The sequence below is a fragment of the Dermacentor silvarum genome, chromosome 2 (assembly GCF_013339745.2).
Source record: "Dermacentor silvarum isolate Dsil-2018 chromosome 2, BIME_Dsil_1.4, whole genome shotgun sequence".
In the NCBI taxonomy this organism is placed as follows: Eukaryota; Metazoa; Arthropoda; class Arachnida; order Ixodida; family Ixodidae; genus Dermacentor; species Dermacentor silvarum.
This window is the reverse complement of record NC_051155.1, coordinates 26,800,048-26,818,517: the sequence shown is the minus strand read 5'-3', so window position 1 is coordinate 26,818,517 and position 18,470 is coordinate 26,800,048. Positions and strand designations below refer to the sequence as shown.

General features: G+C 47.1%; 1 protein-coding gene across 1 annotated transcript in view; it reads left to right on the top strand.

Moving 5' to 3' along the window:
- LOC119441372 (alkaline phosphatase) overlaps window positions 1-18,470 on the top strand; it is an 84,389-nt gene that overhangs the window by 35,703 nt on the left and 30,216 nt on the right. The window contains exons 2-4 of the mRNA XM_037705984.2: window positions 5,356-5,690; window positions 9,013-9,246; window positions 13,209-13,410. Of these exons, the coding sequence (XP_037561912.1) occupies window positions 5,356-5,690; window positions 9,013-9,246; window positions 13,209-13,410 (771 nt within the window). The remainder of the gene's footprint in view (window positions 1-5,355; window positions 5,691-9,012; window positions 9,247-13,208; window positions 13,411-18,470) is intronic.

Sequence of the window (18,470 nt, the reverse complement as noted above, 5' to 3'; positions counted from 1 at the left end):
AAGGGAGCCTGTGTACGTTGATTGACCTGCAATCTTTCTGCAGAAATCTTCCGCTACCTCGATGTCCTCTCGACGTTGGAAAGGTGCCAGAGCGTTGAATGGCACGCGTTGTTCGGGAAATGCACGTAGGCCTCGCACGGTACTCCCTATATGAGAAAGAGGTTTTCGGGGGTCTAGGGATTCACAAAATTTTGCCCACCGTTGAGATTCCAGCTTGGCTATTCGGCGCTTGATCTTCTTTTGCGTGCGTCTGGCTATTCTTAGATCATGGATGGACTTTGTGCGTCGGTACCTTCGCTCGGCCCGCCGATGAATCGCACAGAGTCGCTCTAACTCCACGTCGTGTTTCGAGAATCTTGGAGTGCATGTCAGCGTGCTCATTGCATTCTGCGTTGCCTCTTTGATCGCTTGCTGAAGGCCAGAAGAGAGACCGCTGCGACAAGCTTCTTCTATGCTGCTTTCGAATGTAGACCTGTCAATTCGCCGGATTGTGTTTGGCGAATGGCAGCTGGCCAAACCTTTGATCTTAAGGTAACTGGGGATGTGATCACTCCCATGCGTTTCAATGTCTAAAAACCACTTCACACGAGTAGCAAAGCGACGTGACACAAAAGCCAAGTCTAAGCAACTGCTGTATGATGAGCCTCGTAGAAAGGTATGGCTCCCATCATTAAGCAGGGACAGTCCATGGTCAGATGCGAATGAAGCCAGTCATCGGCCCGTTGCGTTAATTTTAGAGCTTCCCCAGATAGGGTGGTGGGCGTCAGTCTCCCGTGATAATCTATGGACCAGGGGTTGCTGCCAAGATGTCTTCTAGTCTCTTGCTATCAAACAGGGTTGAAGGGGATAAGTAGGTACCCACCAATGTAAAGGCTACCTTTCTCGTCTTAACAGTCAGGCAAACATACTGATTCTCATCATGAGATGGCACTTGCTGAACGACGTAGGTAAGCTCCCGACAAATAAACACAACGACCTTTCTGCTTTCACTGCAAGTTGAGGACATGATTTATTCGTAGCCGGATAGCCGGATTGGGTTTGATAATCTCAGTTCACAGATTACGATTATTGCGAAATGGTTAGAGTATACAAACAGACGAAAGTCAGGCATCCGACATCTAAGTCCTCTGGCGTTCCACTGGATAATAGATGCTTCTCTGACCTCTTGGCGGAACGATTGGTGATTGTCATCCATGGATCTACTCGAGGGCGGCTAGGACTGGGCTCAGCGCGTCCAGCACTTGCAGGCCACTTAGAGCGGCTGGGGTTGCGATACTTGGCAGTAGCTCTTTAATGACATTCATAGGGACCGCAGCATCGGTATGATCGGTCGGTCAACCCTTGTTACTTCATCAAACGAAGTGTGCGTGGAAGTAGACATCAGGCGGGGAGGCTCCTTGGCAGGCTGTGTGCGCGGAAGGGCAGGCTAGTCTTCCGCGGCGTTAGATTTCTCAGTCTCTATCCTCTTCGTGTTTGTATGTTTACTTGCACTCCAAGGTAGCGGGTTGGGTACGTTCTATGTATGATCAGTACCCCGTTTTGTACGCTTGCGTCGACGATTACGCCGGCATCGTACAGCCTCAGCAGCTTCTTTGTGGGATGAGTTGTCTCTGACCATTTGTTTGCGCATGGCAATTTCCCTCCGGATTTCCGGGTACTCTTTGGATGAGGCATCATGGGATCTATCACAGTTACTGCACTTTAAATGTGTTGCGCGGCAAGCGTACACAGTGTGCGACCCAGCGCAGCATGGACAAACCGTACTCTTTGTACAGACGCCCTTGACATGGCCGATCTTTATGCAGTTATGGCACTGAAGTTGCTTGGGCACGAATGGGCGAACAGCATGTTGGAAGTGGCCAACCTTTACATGCGAAGGAATCGAATCGCCCTTGAATATCAACTTCACACAGCGGGAGTTACCAAGGCGGAGCACATGTGTGCTGATAACTCCTTCGGTCACTGGTATGATGAGAATTGTGAGGTCCTAGTTCGCTATGGCCAAATCAATGTCGTAAATGACGACCGCCATGCTGTATTCATCTAATGCTACACGCGGTCGGACTTTGATGCCTCGCAAATCTGTTATTTCCCGAAGCTTGTCCAACGCGCTACCATTTGTCATGTCCACAGTGAGGATATACTTTCGCGTGTTTATTCTAACTTCCCTTATGTCATTCGGCGCCACCCCCTCGAGGAACACGGAGAAAGCTTGCCTGTTAAGTGTTCGGAGGCTGATGGAGGAGTCCTCGGGCACCAAGAGGACGCAGTGGGGCCAGCGTTCACTTTTTGTCTTCATTATTAATGTGCTCGCTCGTGAAGACACCTTGAGAAACCTTCTTTTGGCCTTCCTGCTCATAACAGACTCAAAGCTGTCATCTGACGAGTCATCGCCTGTGACCGAGTACAGTTCGGTGTCCTCGCTGGTAGTAGACCAGGAACCTCGTTTCCTCGACGAGCTCGCCATAGTTGACCTCTGGCTGGGTGTAACGGCAGTTGACTCTGCGTCTATAGCCACAAGGCAGTGAGCCTCGCTGGGGCTGGACCAGGCACGTTGATTTCCCGGGGAGCTTGTCAAGCAGACCTCAGGCAGGGCGGGCCTGTGGAAGGCTCCGCGTCCGTTTCCACGAGGCAGGGAGCAGCGTCCCCGAAAAACGTGGAAAATTTGATGAAAATGCAAGAAACAGAGACAGAAGCGTTCTATCAAAGAGGCACTTCGTCGTCGTCGAACCAAAAGCGCATGCGAAAGGCCGACGACTGTGGTCTAGTGAGTTTATGATGTGGAAGCGGAAAGGCCCGCCGAGCAAGTTGATGGTGAGGAGAAAAGCGCAGTGCAGCGACGATGGCTATGTGATGGCGCCAGAGTAGCGCGCGTCGTCTGGGAGGTATGTCGACCCGCCGTGGTTGCTCAGTGGCTATGGTGTTAGGCTGCTGAGCAGGAGGTCGCGGGGACCGAATCCCGGCCACGGCGGCCGCATTTCGATGGGGCGAAATGCGAAAACACCCGTGTACTTATCGCGAATTCCATTGAGAGAACAGGCGCACTCAAAAGCACGCTGAAAGTGCTCGTTCCAGAGGCGACGTGTTTCAGTCGTCGAACAGGAGTGGGAGAGCCGTCATCCAGTGGTAGAACAAGAGCAGTTTCGCTGCTCTTGTTCTACCGAGAGCAGATGGGACCAGTCCGGACTGCATTCACCTGAAAAGCGGAGTACGGAGGAAGGCACGTCATATCCACCTCATTTCTTTTTGTTTTGCTTCAGCAAGCGCGCGCGGCGGCAATGGCGGAAGCCAAGTGTAGTTGGTGTTTGGGCACCGCTGATTTTGGCGTCGGTGATACGAGCGATCTTCGCAGCGATTTAGCGACAGAGCCTGGCATTTCTAGTCCACCTACATTCTCGTCGGATGCGCGGGGGACAGCGGCAGCAAAGCGTCTTCGCCTTGCTGAATTGCTTGAGACGCTCGACGGTGACAGCAGCGAAAGCTGCCGGAGCTCAACTTCAGATTCAAGTTGCAGTTTCAGATGATCTTCGCAGGCGGAAACGTTTTCAGATGCGTCGGCGCTGCACAAAAGTATGTAGTACGCGGCTGCAAACGGTGACAGCGATACGCTCGACAGATCAAAAGACGATTACGCGTGTTTTGACGCTCTCCTGCAGAGAATGGTGGGACGTCGATTGCTTTAGTCACATGGTACATTTCTCCTCACACGTCGCCCTCCCACCTGCTCTCAGAATGCACGCCGTATTCCAATGGCGGGTCGAGTGTCCCTGCTCTCACTGTGCTGCCACCCGACTCCGCGCTGCGCGGCGCCCTGCTCCTCTTCTCCCAATGGAATTCGCCATTAGATTTAGGTGCACGTTAAAGACCCCCAGGTGGTCCAAATTTCCGGCGTTCCCCACTACGGCGTGCCTACAAATCGTGGTTTTGGCACGTAAAACCCTATAATTTAATTTTGGGAGGTATGTCGCCGGCGGCTACTGTGATCTCCAGGGGCAGGGGCGTAGGTATTCTGTAAGAGTCCACCTAGTGGACTGTCCACTTCTGCTGTCGCCATTGGCTGCCGCTTCACGAGCGCGAAGGAGACTGGCTGGCACCTTCGCGCTCGTGAAGTGGCAGCCAATGGCGACAGCCGAAGTGGACAGTCCACTAGGCGGACCACTACAGAATACCCCCCCCCCCCCCCCTGGTTAGCGAGGCAGACGTGCCACATTAACTCCGTTGGCAACGTGCCGCACGACTCTGATCGTCCCCGTCAGAGAATATATGGCGAAATGAAAGCATGTATAGCGCTGCGCTCAAATTTCGCGTTTGGGATCATCGTAATCGTGGGTGTATTTATTATTGAAAGTTTTTTCTTAATTTCGCGACAGCAGATGATGTCGCGAAATCGGCGGCGCGCACCGCCGAGCGACTGCCGTCGGCCCACACGCGCCACGGTGCGCAAGGCTGGCAGCGTCCCGCTGGCGCTGCGGGGAACCACAGTCCAGCTCATTTGCAACCGGAACCAGTATGCCTGCGCACAAAACGCTCTCACCCCCGCGGTGTACCACAATGCCACCCCTTTCTTCCACGGACGGCCACGGGCAGCGCTGCATGTACCGGCGGCCACGCGCTCGCAGTGTCGCGTGTCAATCCGTCAGAACGGTACGTCACCGGCAGTCACACGAGACCATATACTTTGTCGGTTTGGTTGCCAATGGGCTGCATGAAGTAAGGCATGTTTTACGGGCTGCCCAATCTTACAGCTGCCTGGATTGCTCTGGAAGACAAAATTAAATATGGCATTGACGTACGGAAATTCCCATTTATATGAAGCCCCCCCCCCCCTCCCGACGCAGTAATGGGGGCTCCATATGAATTTCGACTACCTGGTGCACTTTAACGCACACCCAATACACGGTATACGAGCATTTTTGCATTTAGCCACCAATAAATGCGGACGCTGCGGCCAGGGATCACACCGGTGACCTTGAACTCTCCAGCCTGACGCCATAGCCACTAGGCAGCCATGGCGTGGTTCTGCGCTATAAGGGATGACGTACGGGGACGTTTCGGATCACTCTTGACCACGTAGCTTTTCTGAGACGCATGTTTAATCCACGAAAGCGTTTGCATTCTGCGCCCCTTAGAGTTGGGCCCCAGCAACTCAGCTAGCACTCAGATGCCGAGCGCAATAGCATATCCTTCACTGCAGGAGATATTCTTGTGCGCGTCGACGTTCTTTGACCCTTTGTGTTGGAGAGTTTTGCGGTGTGATCTCAGCCTCCGCGATGGCGCAGCACACAATCGTCTGCCCCGCTCAGATCTGTTTACGGGTATGAAATTAGTTGCTAATATTGTATTTCTTCTGCGCAGCCGACCCTGAATTCTGGTTCGACCAGGGCCTGTCTGGGATCGAGCAGCGCCTGAACCTTCTTCAGAACACGCGCCGCGCCCGTCAGGCGGTGCTCTTTCTGGGCGACGGCATGGGGGTCTCCACGTTGACCGCGGCTCGCATCTACAAGGGCCAGCGGCTGCGGCGCAGAAGTGGCGAGGAGAGCGTGCTCGCCTGGGACTCGTTCCCGCACGTGTCCCTCTCCAAGACGTATGGCCTAGACGTGCAGACCTCGGACTCGGCAAATACGGCCACCGCCTACCTCTCGGGCGTCAAGGCCAACTACGAGACGCTGGGCGTGGACTCTAGGGTTAAGGTACAGTCCGGACGTCCTGCTTTTATCAAGGTTTTTGTTCAGTACCTGCCTTGTGCTGATTGTGTGCGCGCACTAGATTCACAAAAGTGCGTGATTTGCACGTGGAAGCCCCACTGGTTACTTTCTTGAGCAGGACACGTTAAGAAGGGAGTTGCGGAAAATGACAAAGTCAGACTGCTTTTCATGACACTGCAAATTCTGATCTATTTCTTTTTCTGACGGTGCGTAACTGCTGAGTCTCTCAACGAAGTAAACAGTGGTTGCCTATCTGTATCTTAAAGCTGGTAAGTGTCTGATTGTTTCGTCATAGCGACAGGGGCCGCAGTTAGCCTGGCGTCCAAGGCTACAATATTTTGTAGCAATTCATCAGGCAATGAATGTAACGAACGTTTCTGAATGTAGGGCAATTCGACAGGTGTGGTGTATTATCACGTGCCATCGAGCGAAGTCTATACGCTGCTTCTGTTCTCGATAACGGTATCTAAATGCATCTGCCGCTTTGGAGGTAGATGGCGCGTCGGCGCCGGCACAGTGCACAGATTAGAGCACTGCACGGGCCGATTTTTTCAGCCCGGGCCCGGCCTGGGCTCGTTTTTACGTTCAGCGGCCCGCCCGAGCCCGATCAAAACATTTATGGCGAGACCCGGGCCCGGCCCGGGTACGGAAATAATGTACATTACCCGCCCGGCCCGGCCCGCCACCCCTTCACCTTAGGCCCGAGCCCGGCTCGAAACCGGCCCGAACCCGGCCCGAGACCGAAAAATATATGTTTTTCAGAGTTGAGACGCCCGAGAATAACTCGCTGCACATTACGTGCACACCACCAGAAAGCCCGCGCCCGGCCCGGCCCCGCGTCGAAAAACCCGAGCCCGGCTCGGGCCCGGGTCAAAAAGCACACGCCGTGCCCGAGCCTGGCCCGAGCCCGAGAAAAAACTGCTCTACCCGGCCCGGCCCGGCCCGGGCTTTCGGGTAAGCCCGTGCAGTGCTCTAGCACAGATATCCATTGATAAAGTACACCGTGTCCCTTCATTGTCTGCCCCTAAAATCTTAGATGTGTATTCGTACGTCCGCGGTGCCTCGAATTTTGAGTGCTGCAGAGGGTTTTCCTCAGCCACAAGACATTGCCAGCGAGTGCCGCTTGTGGTGCAACAAAGTTAACGCTTGCAGAACACTTATGTCTCCATCTGAATTTCAATAGACTTCGCTGAATGACCACCAGCCGACCTAGTGGAGCCGCCAAGCTGGTAGAGTGGAGCTTGTGGAATATAATCTCTAACTATGGAGTTGGTTGATGGGCACGTCGTACAGCAATCGCAGTGTTGATTGTTTGCAATACGATAGCGTCCCCTAAACGCCTTTTTATTAGAGGGGGGTGAATATCAGCTTTCTTAATACAAATTGAATACAAGTAGTAAGTATCGAATATTGAATCCAATATTAAATAGAACAACATCGTATAATATATTTACAGCGAGAAAACGTATTTCAGTATAGTTAGTTAACATGCCAGTACTGCTGACTAGTGCATAAAAAGACAGCCTTCATGGTAAAAATACCAGTTTAAACACAAGACTACTAATAGCTATTACAAAAACAGCATTCCAGATCTTTAGAGTCTGGTCGCAATTAGTATTTCCAAGAATTATAGACTGCTGTATGACTAGCTTTGCAAATGGCTCGCGAAGGAAGATCAGAAATTGTAGCAAAAACAAAAAAAAAAAGCTGCTGTTGGACTTGTGTGAAGACACATGTTCTGTACACGTGCTGCACATGTACCCACGTACGCTGGGTCGACATGTCTTCAAAAGGGCCCATTGCACGAAAACAATTAGTGGTTGTAGCGTAAAAGATGCAACTGCTACATGACTAGACTGCAAAAACACTACGTGACAGTCTACATGCTAAAATTACAGGTCGCGAAGTATGCTTCCACCACAAAACAGAAAACCAAGCTTGCATTGTCAAATGTGTCTCTGCATTTCTTCGAAAGCTTTTGTCGTGGTTTCACTTATAAGTTTTGATACATTGTTTAGCTAGACGTTCAACAGTAACCAACCAAACTTTAACAGTCGGCTGTTGCGAAATATTTGGTTCGTTTCGATTATTACGAATGGTTAGTATGCACTATTCGATCCGTATTCGAAACTTCAAATGTTCTTCCGCCCTACATTTTATCGAGGCAATAGTTATGTGTAACTTCGGTTGATGCCTGCACGGGGGGAATGATGGTGATGATGATGATGATTAAATTTTATTGGCGCAAGGGCTTCTAAGGCCAAAGAGCGCCAGGGCCTGTGTATGTGTGTGTGTGGAATGATGGTGATGTCCTAACAAGTGTAAACTTGGACGGCATGCGGGCATGGTGCAAAGCTATGATTTTGGCGAGTGTATGGTGCGGCCTCATTTCAGGCAGGAAAACTAGCTGGCAGGACGCCAGCTGGCTAAACGGCCTAATGCGCGCTAACACATGTAAAGTATCATACGAACTGATGAGGCGATCACTGATGACGGCTACGTTAGCGCTATAGACGCGGGCGCTGACAATAAGAGATACGCCCAGTGTGCTTGGTAGCTTAGACGCGTACAGGGATGTTTGTCACGCAAGTGTCTCCCAAGACATGTGCACTGTATATCATGCACGCAAGAGTTCGAACATTAATTCCACGGATGTGCCTCAAGATTGCCCTCAGGAAAATGGCAGAATACAATCATCATCATCATTTTCTTCCTCTATGATGAGCGACGCCCTCCAGAATGGGTGTTTGTCGATAATGGTGCCTAGAAACAGAATTATTGCTCGCTTTAATGTTTTCCGTACCGACTCTTTCCATACACATTGTTGAAATAATGTTGCGTCTCATGCCCGAACGTTAGAAATGTGAAATCTCGGGAAGCTTGAATGCCTGTAAAAAGCAATAAAGGAACAAATCTTTCTCCAGAAACAAGAACACATACGGAAAATATTTTAGAAATAAAGATAACTAACTGTACGGAAGCAAGATGCTTCAAGCGGTTGCGGTAAGGCTGTTCAATATTTATAGCACCTTTTTGATGACCTCAGCGAAATTTATTAGCGCTCTGAATTCTTCGCTGACAACCGAAAAGAAGTTTTTTCTTTGTCTATTAGGAAGAGGAGGCTGACTTTATGATTGTTTCTTTATGCCGCCTGAAAAGAAGTGAACAACGAGTTCTTTTTCGAAATTCTGCGTATTTTATTTATAAGCCATGGCATCTCTATCTATACGACATATGAAGCCAGGTTTTTGTTTTCAGCATCAAGATTACATAGTTTATCTATTGATTCGCATCGATTATTTCGCAGAGGTTGGAGTGCCACAGTGATCCGACCACACACCTGCCGAGCATCATGAACTGGGCGCAGGAGGCTGGCATGTGGACGGGCATCGTGACCACGACCAGGGTAACGGACGCCACGCCCGCAGCTGCATACGCCCACTCGGGCTACCGAAAGTGGCAGTCGTCGGTGCCCGAAGGCTGCAACGCCAAGGATATCGCGCGCCAACTAATACAGTCCACACCGGGCTCGCGATTTAAGGTAAAATCAGCAAGAGACTTCTATTAAGGGTAACTTCAAGATCACAAAAGCGCTTCCATTGTAAGGTAACATCTGATTATTTGTATAAGTACAGTAGGTAATATCACTTTTGTGACTGATATTGCAAATAATTTGGAATCAATTTTGTTAGAGTTTAATAGAATCCTGATACCATTACGCCTGCCTTTAACTCGTATATCAATCAGTTCTTACTCGAGATAACTTCGACCTTCGGCGGGGTTTTCTCCGTGCAAGTGGTGCTCAGGTAGGCAAACTCATGAGTCGACTCACTCAAACTCATATTGGCCCGGGAGTCTGAGACTGAGTGAGTCCTACTGAGTAGTCGGTGAGTCTGAGTCCGAGTTAGTACACCTACGTAGAATTTTGGAAAGTATGAGTCGGAGTCAGGCTGGCTGAACAGAAGTTGGGTGAGTCCCAGCGAGCAAGGCTGACTGCAGTATTGGTGAATATGAGTACAAGTACAGTTTGGTGAGATTGAGTCCGAGTGAGCATTGACCAAAAAATAAATTTTGTTAGTGAGTCTGAGTGAGTTCTAATTATTTTGACGAGCAATGGGGGGGGGGGGGGTTGAAAAAAAAAGCTATCGCTAAAATCATGGCGATGACAGCAAGGTCAAAATTTTATCGAAGCGGGGGGCACCTACTTTGGATGACTTCATCAAGAAAAAAACAAAAAACAGCATGTTGTCCATTTCTTTGGCTTAATACGTATTGACTGCGCTCCTCTAATTCGCCACGGAACCTCGTCACGCGACTGTCGCGTTATCGGCATCACAACGCTGGCACCTACGCTGCACTCCCCCATTCCATCACGTACCGCATACATACATACATACATACATACATACATACATACATACATACATACATGCATGCATGCATACATACACACATACATACATACATGCATGCGTGCATGCGTGCATGCATGCATACATACATACATACATGCATGCATGCATGCATGCATACATACATACATACATACATGCATACATACATGCATACATTCATGCATACATACATACATGCATACATACATGCATGCATACATACATGCATACATGCATGCATGCATGCATGCATGCATACATACATACATACATACATACATACATACATACATACATACATACATACATACATACATACATACATACATACATACATACATACATACATACTAGCTTTACGTACGCGCCTCTAGCGTCAGTCTGGAGCCTTGTCAGCACCGGCGACGCTCAGTCTAGACGTGCGGCGCCTGCTTCCACCGCCTCCCTGCTCCGTGCTTCTCGTTTTGATCATAAAACTGGGTCCACTCTTCACGCCTCCGCGGCACGATAGAGGAGCTTTGCAATGGAAACGTTGGAAGCCTCGCAGGCGTGCTCGAAGCATTGGCTGATATACCAAAATAACTTTCGCTTTCGCCTTCACCTTTGTTAGAAGGTTGACCATGCGGCGCCGACGGAGTCATGACAAGTCAGCGAAGCGAGTGCGATCGACGCTGAGTTCGGTCGGTTCAGTTAGCGCTCCCTTCAGCATGCCCTCAACCTTTTGCTGTAAAGCGCACATGCTGCTTAAATTGAGCGTCCGTACTGTTGCCTTGTGTGAAGTGCCTTGAGCGTTGGCGTTCATTGCGAATGAGAGCAAATGTCGAAGTCGCCGAAGCTTACTGGCTGTGTTACGTGCATATCTACGCTTTTGTGCAATTTGTGTCATGATTGTATCGCGATTGTATCTTTCGTGTTGAATCTGTGAAGCAACCGCTGATCTTCTAAATTTTTAGCGTCTAGCGCTGTCTTCCAGAACACAGTGAGGCGAGCGAGCCGTTGACCTTTTCAGTAAAGTTTATTTTTACGCTATACGTACTTTCGCCTGTGCTCTTATGATTGCGCTGCATACTCATTATATTCCCAATTTTATAATTTATTTCTGGAGATTGTGACGCACCGAAATTACGGTGATTCGTTGTATGGTAAACAACACGTCATTTTACTTCCGACATTTCTCCCTTTTAATAAGCGTGTTTGTGCTCTATATCACAGTGTTATTGTTTCCTTTTTTTAAACTTTTGTATACGTTCAAATTTTTTTAATGTTTGCAATATTTTGTAGCTAAATTACCAATGTGCTGTTTTTGAAGAAAAAAAAACAACCTTATTATTCGGTTGTGACCTTCGATAATTTCCTTTAAAAATGCCTAAATCAACGCGCTTTACGTCGAACCAGACTATTTTGCATAGTTTACACGCACTCAGTACGGATGACCATAAATGCAAACACGGGAAAAATGGGGTGCGGAGATGGATGCATCGAGGCGCCGCAATACGCGCGGCACGCTCTAAATCTAGTGACGCCACTGCCTGCTAAGAGGGCTGCCTTTATACGTTAGCCTGCTGTGGCTGTATAGCGATAAACTTCATATTTTACAATCATTTGTCTTCTCCCACATGCCAAGTAGTCCATTTGTGCCTCCTCCTGACATAACTTGCGCGTGCGCCATTGCGAAAGGTCGATACCGCTAGGCAACGTGTCCCCATGAGGCAAGTGGACTACGCCGGGTTGGTTCGCAAATGGTTATATATATATATATATATATATATATATATATATATATATATAATGAAGGTGAATTTAACCGGCAAGATATCAAAGGGTTTTGAGCCCGAACTAAACCAGTATTTTTTTTTACATCCTGGTTATACACCCTGGTTTGATTATCAGTGAACGCTGGTCACTGTTCACTGAATGGACGTCATTATGAGCGGGAACAACTACGTGTGAATGTGCGCAGAATAGTGTGCAAGTGAGTGGCGTGGCAGTGCAGGTTTGTAGATGTCAGTGCGAAAATGACTTGGAAGCAAGCTCTGCTATTGCTCTGAATCAGTGGTCCTTTGTATATTTTGTGAGTGAGCCTGAGTTCTGTATATTTGGCAACCTATGTAGTGGATATACTGATACTGAAGAATGACGAGCATTTATAGCATATTATTCCACATCGCCAAGTGAATTAAAAAAGTGGTTGCTCTATTGATCTACACGTTTTCCTATAGCTTCTTCATGCGTGGTTTCTCTAGTTCATGATGAAACCAATGTGTCTCACTCTAGATCTGTATTCCGATATGTTGTCGATGATAAATAAAACGTGACATCTTCCACGAATGATTTATTTAGGTTAACGTTCACAACCCCCCTGAGGCCGAGTAACCCCCCCGCCCCTTAGGCCGAGTGAACCTGCCCTTTTGTTCAACCCGTTTTCTTTCCTTGCGCCATTGAGTAATGCAACTAAGATGTAAGACGAGCAATCGTCTGCACACTCGCAAACTTGCACAAAAAGCTCATTTTTGACAATTTCCCGTGACAGAATTGAAATGATTGCTGTTTAGATGGTATTGGCAAACTAAGGCAAACTGTCAACCCCCCCTTTGCAGAGATCCTGGGTGCGCTACTGGTGCATGTTATGCCTTCAGATGGCATTGCCGTGGTCATTAAAAAAAGAAGCAACGCACAAATAACCATTGATGTGAGGGCCGCTAATGTTTTAGGTGACCATGCATGTAGGAATAAAAAAAAAACTTTTGCATTTGTACTGGGGGGCCAATTTTCCTGGTCTTTTTCTTTACTTATTGTTCCTGGTTCCTGTTCGTCATTTTTTCAAGGCTCATGTAATTCCGCGAGAATTTGTGGTTGGCAGACTGAAAGCCTTAACATCCAGTTCTCATGTAATGGTGTTCATGTGGTGTTTCTACCTCGTGCCGTATCGTAACGTTGTCTTAATACTGTGTATTTCTTGTCAATGCGAAAGGACCCTTTGTTTGATGCCGCAGTCAATGCTTTTGCCTGCTGTCTCTAATCTGTTGTCCACTAGCTAGCAAAAACATATTATGCCGATATCCAACGAACTTGTTCAATTTCGCATTCCTTCTTTGGCTGAATGCTGTAGGTGATCATGGGCGGTGGCCGGGGCGCGTTTCTGGACAAGGAGCTCAGAGACGACGAGGAACGACCAGGCGAGCGCTCGGACGGCCGCAACCTCATCAAAGACTGGCTGGACGAGAAGAAATCGCACTCAGCGCACGTCAAATACATCTGGAACCGCAAGCAGCTTCACGCTGTCAACCCCAACAACACTGAATACTTGCTCGGTAAGTCAAGTACGATGCGTTTCAGAGGACGCGATGTCAGTACCACGAAATGTGATACTGACATGACGCTTTCGTTGCTCTAGCGGATGCAGTTTACGAAACTGCGAAATCAGTTCTTGGCGAAGAGCTACAATTTGTAAAACTTCGTATTTACATTTTTTTTCACACTTACCAATTTCTGAAAAGTCCTTTTCAAGAGTACGGCGAGTGCACTCGACTATACGGCGCTTTTGCAGTCGAACACAGTGCACACCCCTGTAAACATTCCAACTCTTCAGGCCCGGCCCGAGCATGCGCATCGATACCGCAACAACACGACGGCCCTGACGTGCCTCGAGCGTCCGTAGAATCGCTATCAGAATAGAAGGCTGCCGCCACGTCCGGGAATCGAGCCCGTGACTTCGTGCTCGCCATGTAGAAACACCCCAAGGGTAACTTGTTGCCTTGTTGCTCTCGTATTATTGTAAACATTCACTGTTACTTCTATAGTACATATTGTGTGGTCCATACATACTGTATAGTACATGCTGTACATATGGGTGGTCACTCAGCATATAGCAGCAGTTCACATTTTGGCAAAAAAGACAGTAAACGAGTTTTTCTTTTTTATTAAAATGGGTATTTTCGCCTGAAGGTCAAAGCATTTAAAGCGAAAGCGAGATTTACCGTCGCGTTGAAGCTCCTCAGCCAGTGTTTGAAGAATACGCGGGGTCTACACGTTGGCCCGACACAGCCCACAAGGCAACTGTGCAGCATAAACGGAGCCCTGGCAGCTATTAGGTGTCGCAACTCAGCGGGGCACCCTTATGAAAAAATTTAATGTCTTTCTATAGAGAGGCTGATGTCTTTATGCAACAGAATCATTTGAGTGGCTAATGACTGTATAATGCGCTTTCTGATGTATTCCTAATGTGAGTCTATTACAAATTGGCCACCGTATTTCTATAGAGTACCTGATGCATGAGTTTCTGATGTGCACCTGACGCATGAGTTTCTGATGTGCACCTGACGCATGAGTTTCTGATATGCACCTGACGCATGAGTTTCTGATGTGCATCTGACGTACGAGTTTCTGATGTGCACCTGACGCATGAGCTTCTGATGCGTTTCCTAATGACATGCAATTGAACGTTAATGACATGCAATTGAACGTTAACATTAGGTTGACATTAAAGGCCGCAATGCAGATATATCTATTGCTGGTCATGCAAGCGAATGTTTGCAGTACACAGGTCAATAGATATTTTTTTGGTTCATTGCTATTCTAACACAGTGCATTAGTAACCCTTCTGAATGCCTGCACACTTGGCTTTCTATGCACTACATTAACATTCCTCAATTTGCATGGCACAAATTATCAACATGAAAGTATGGTCACTACAAAGAGTTGTAATGTAAACTCCAGCAGACCATTTCTGGCAATGAGTGGCTATCCATCGTTCTATATATGCGAGTCTACCCATGCCCATCAATCTTGGATGCCTAGCGATGCAGGCATTTGGATACAAATGCTGCATTGTTGAGCCAGCTATAAATTAAACAGGGTAATAAATGAGCAGATGTATATATAGTTGAGTTGGTTCATATTTATTTAAGAAAGTGCTGACATAGAAATCGCAAACATGACTAGATAGCACATACGGGGTGTTTTTTTTTAGTTGCACCAAATTTTTGAAATTCGAAAGATGTGAATCTTGGTCACGTTATCTTTACCATTCAAGTGTACGGATTGGCAGCCTCTAGATACATAGCAATTTCAGCACTTACATGCATAATTACCAAAGTTACACTAATTAATTTTCGAATTATCAACAATAGGTAGCTACAGCAAATGAGTACTGAGTACAAATGAGTACTACCTATCCCAACAGTCAAATTTTGAATAGCGGAGTTCATGTGGGAGCTACGCGAACAATTAGTTCCCCTTGGCAGGCTCCTTGAAACCGAAACTGGCCGCAAAAAGAGCGTCTGTGTCGTCGACCCCCCCCCCCCCCCCCCGCCTTTCGTCACGTGTCCGCCGGTCCAGCCCAACGAGCAGCGTGCATTATCTCCTGGCTGTCTGCAGCGGTGGCCTAGCGCTTCAATGACGGTGGGCCTCCAAATTTACTTCATCATTCTGTTGGGCATCATGTTGCGCTGTAGCGCCAACCCTGCTCCTTAAATTGGGCTTTTAGATACTGCAGGCACGGCATCATATCAGTCTGTAGCGTCGACTGCGAACACCGCAGATAGCAAGGAAATAATGCAAGCTGCTCGCGGGGCCGTACTGGCGCTTACCTCGGAGATGTTACTAAAGGCAGGGGGGCGGTGACATCGACGACACAGACGCTCTTTTTGCGGCCTAATTCGGTTTCAATAAGTTTGCCAAAGGGAACTAATTGCTCGTGTAGCTCCCACATGAACTCCGCTATTCAAAATTTCATCGTTGGGATAGGTAGTGTCGACGACGGGCCCCAAAGTACTCATTTGCTGTAGCCACCTATAGTTGATAATTAGAAAGTTAATTAGCTTAACTTCACTAATTACACACTTAAGTGACTAAATTGTTCTGTATCTAGAGGCCGCTAATCCGTACACTCGAATGGTAAAGCTAACGTGACCAAGGTATATATTTTTCTAATTTTAAAAATTTGGTGCAGCTAAAAAAACACCCTGTATTTACAGGACCACCTGCTTTCCAGGCTACTTAATCTCCCTGCTTAGCATGGAGGACAGGCTGCTTTTGAGCTGCACATTTGTCGTCCTGAACTTGCTGGAGGATGTAACCTGCAAGAAACAAGATGAAAATTTAGCATAGCATTGTAGCACACTAGCAGAACAATACTAACTTTCTATATCATTCAGTGGAACGTGAACGAACAGATGCTGAACTTCAACCAATGTCAGATGCATGGTGCCGCCATTATTTATGGCTGTGCACACGAAGGTAGCGAGAGTGTGTCCCCTGGTGGTCAGACGTGCGGAGTGCCTTAACGGGAAGAGGAATGGCGCATGGCAAAATTCCCGAACGACCTGCTAGTGTGTGCATATGTTTGTGAATGACCAGGTGCATGTATAGCCACTGTGTGTATGGGTCCACTTGCGCAGCCCTGAAAAAGCAAGGGGTGTGTGATAATGAACCAAGAGGCACAGCAATGGATAGTAGCGTGCAATACGAGCTAATAGAGTGGATGTGCACACATGAAGTGTGTTGTAAATTACACCTTTTTTAAAAACAATGTATTGTAATGCTGTTCTAATTACATTTACACTTTTCTACTTACTGTGCATTTATTTTGGTCATTGCTAACATTTACTAGCAAATAATTATAAAATTGCAGCACCTTTCTAGACAATATTTACAGAAAAATGTATAGCTAAAATTTCATTTCTTTACGAACAATATTTTGCATAGGCCCCAGTAAACCATGCGCGATACAGTTTGTTTTAGTTTAGGTGCACCAAAATTTTCAAAATTGCCTGTGGCAGATAGCACAATTCCAATCTTTGACCTAAACTACTCAATTAGACAGTCATTACTTCCATGAGAAATCAAAATGCCTAATTGAAAAATTAAAATAATTATGCTAATTAACATTTTAATTAATTCCAATACAGCACATATTTCTATATACGAATTATAGCCCGCAGGTTCGCAAGTCGATCCACTTGGAACGAATTTTTGGGACTGAACCAGTTTCGAGATAATTTTCAAAGTGTCCGACGAAATGAATGGGCGTTCCAGTTAACTTTTTAAAGAAAACGTTGTATTCTGCATTGAAGCACAAAAGTAACCGGAACACTAATGCATTTCGTCAGACACTTTGAAAGTTAATATCTTGAAACTAGCGCAGCCCAGAAAATTTGTTCGAAGTGGATAAACCTTGGAAACTCATTAGCTACAGTTTGTAGATTAAGATATGTGCCGTAAATAATTAATTAAAGTTATTTATTGTAATTTGGTTAAATATTCAATTAAGCATTTTGATTTCTTATGTAAGTAATGGCCACCTCATCGAGTAGTTTAGATCAAGGATTAGAACTGTGTTATCTGCCACAGGCATTGTTTTTAATTTGATGCAGCTAAAATAAAACACCCTGTATATAAATATAGTAGTATTCTTACCAAAGTTTAGGTGCTAATAGAGCACTGTAGCAGCTACTTGGTTCATGACTTCAGGACAAAAAGTACTGTGCTAAGCAGACGAGGACGAAGTTAGACAAGGAATGACACTACAGGCGCCAACTTCCAACTGTTTATTCGGCAGAAAACACGCCGTTTTATACATGACACCGTCCAAAGTAATCATAGTAAAAATAAACGAACAGGAGTGAAGGGATCCAACAAGTGCTCGTGAGGCAGTGATCATCACAGTAGAGAGGAATGCAAAGGTTACAGCAGGGACCTAAACTGAACCGTCAGGCAAGCACATAGGAACACGCGTCCATTACAGGCTCAAATCAAGTGGCATACAAACACGACAGCTGCATGTTCTAATCTTGGCGGTGATTACAGGCTATCATTAAGAACGATGTCACTTAATATTATTGACTGCGTGCTAACACACTGACTGCCTGCTCTATTTATTAAGAACGCCTCGATTATTTCCATTTCAGTGCGGTTTCTTGCTTTCCTTAGAAAGGGCCTTTGCTCCTGTTGTGGCACACAACCACAGCACCTGCAGTGCCCGCCCGTGTTGCTGTTGACCACCAGCATGTGTATTGGACAAATAGGACGATGCTTCAACGATCGTGCAAGAGCACTGGTTGGTGGTCAACAGCAACACGGGCGGGCACTGCAGGTGCTCTGGTTGTGTGATTTGAGCCTGTAATGGACTCGTGTTCCTATGCGCTTGCCTGATAGTTCAGTTTAGGTTCCTGCTGTTACCTTTGCATTCCTCTCTACTGTGATGATCATTGCCTCACGAGCCCTTGATGGATCCCTTCACTCCTGTTCGTTTATCTTTACTATGACTACTTTGCACAGTGTGACGTATAAAACAGCGTGTATTCTGCCGAATAAACAGCTGGATGTTGGCGCCCCTATATGTCATTCTTTGTCTAACCTCGTTCTCGTCTGC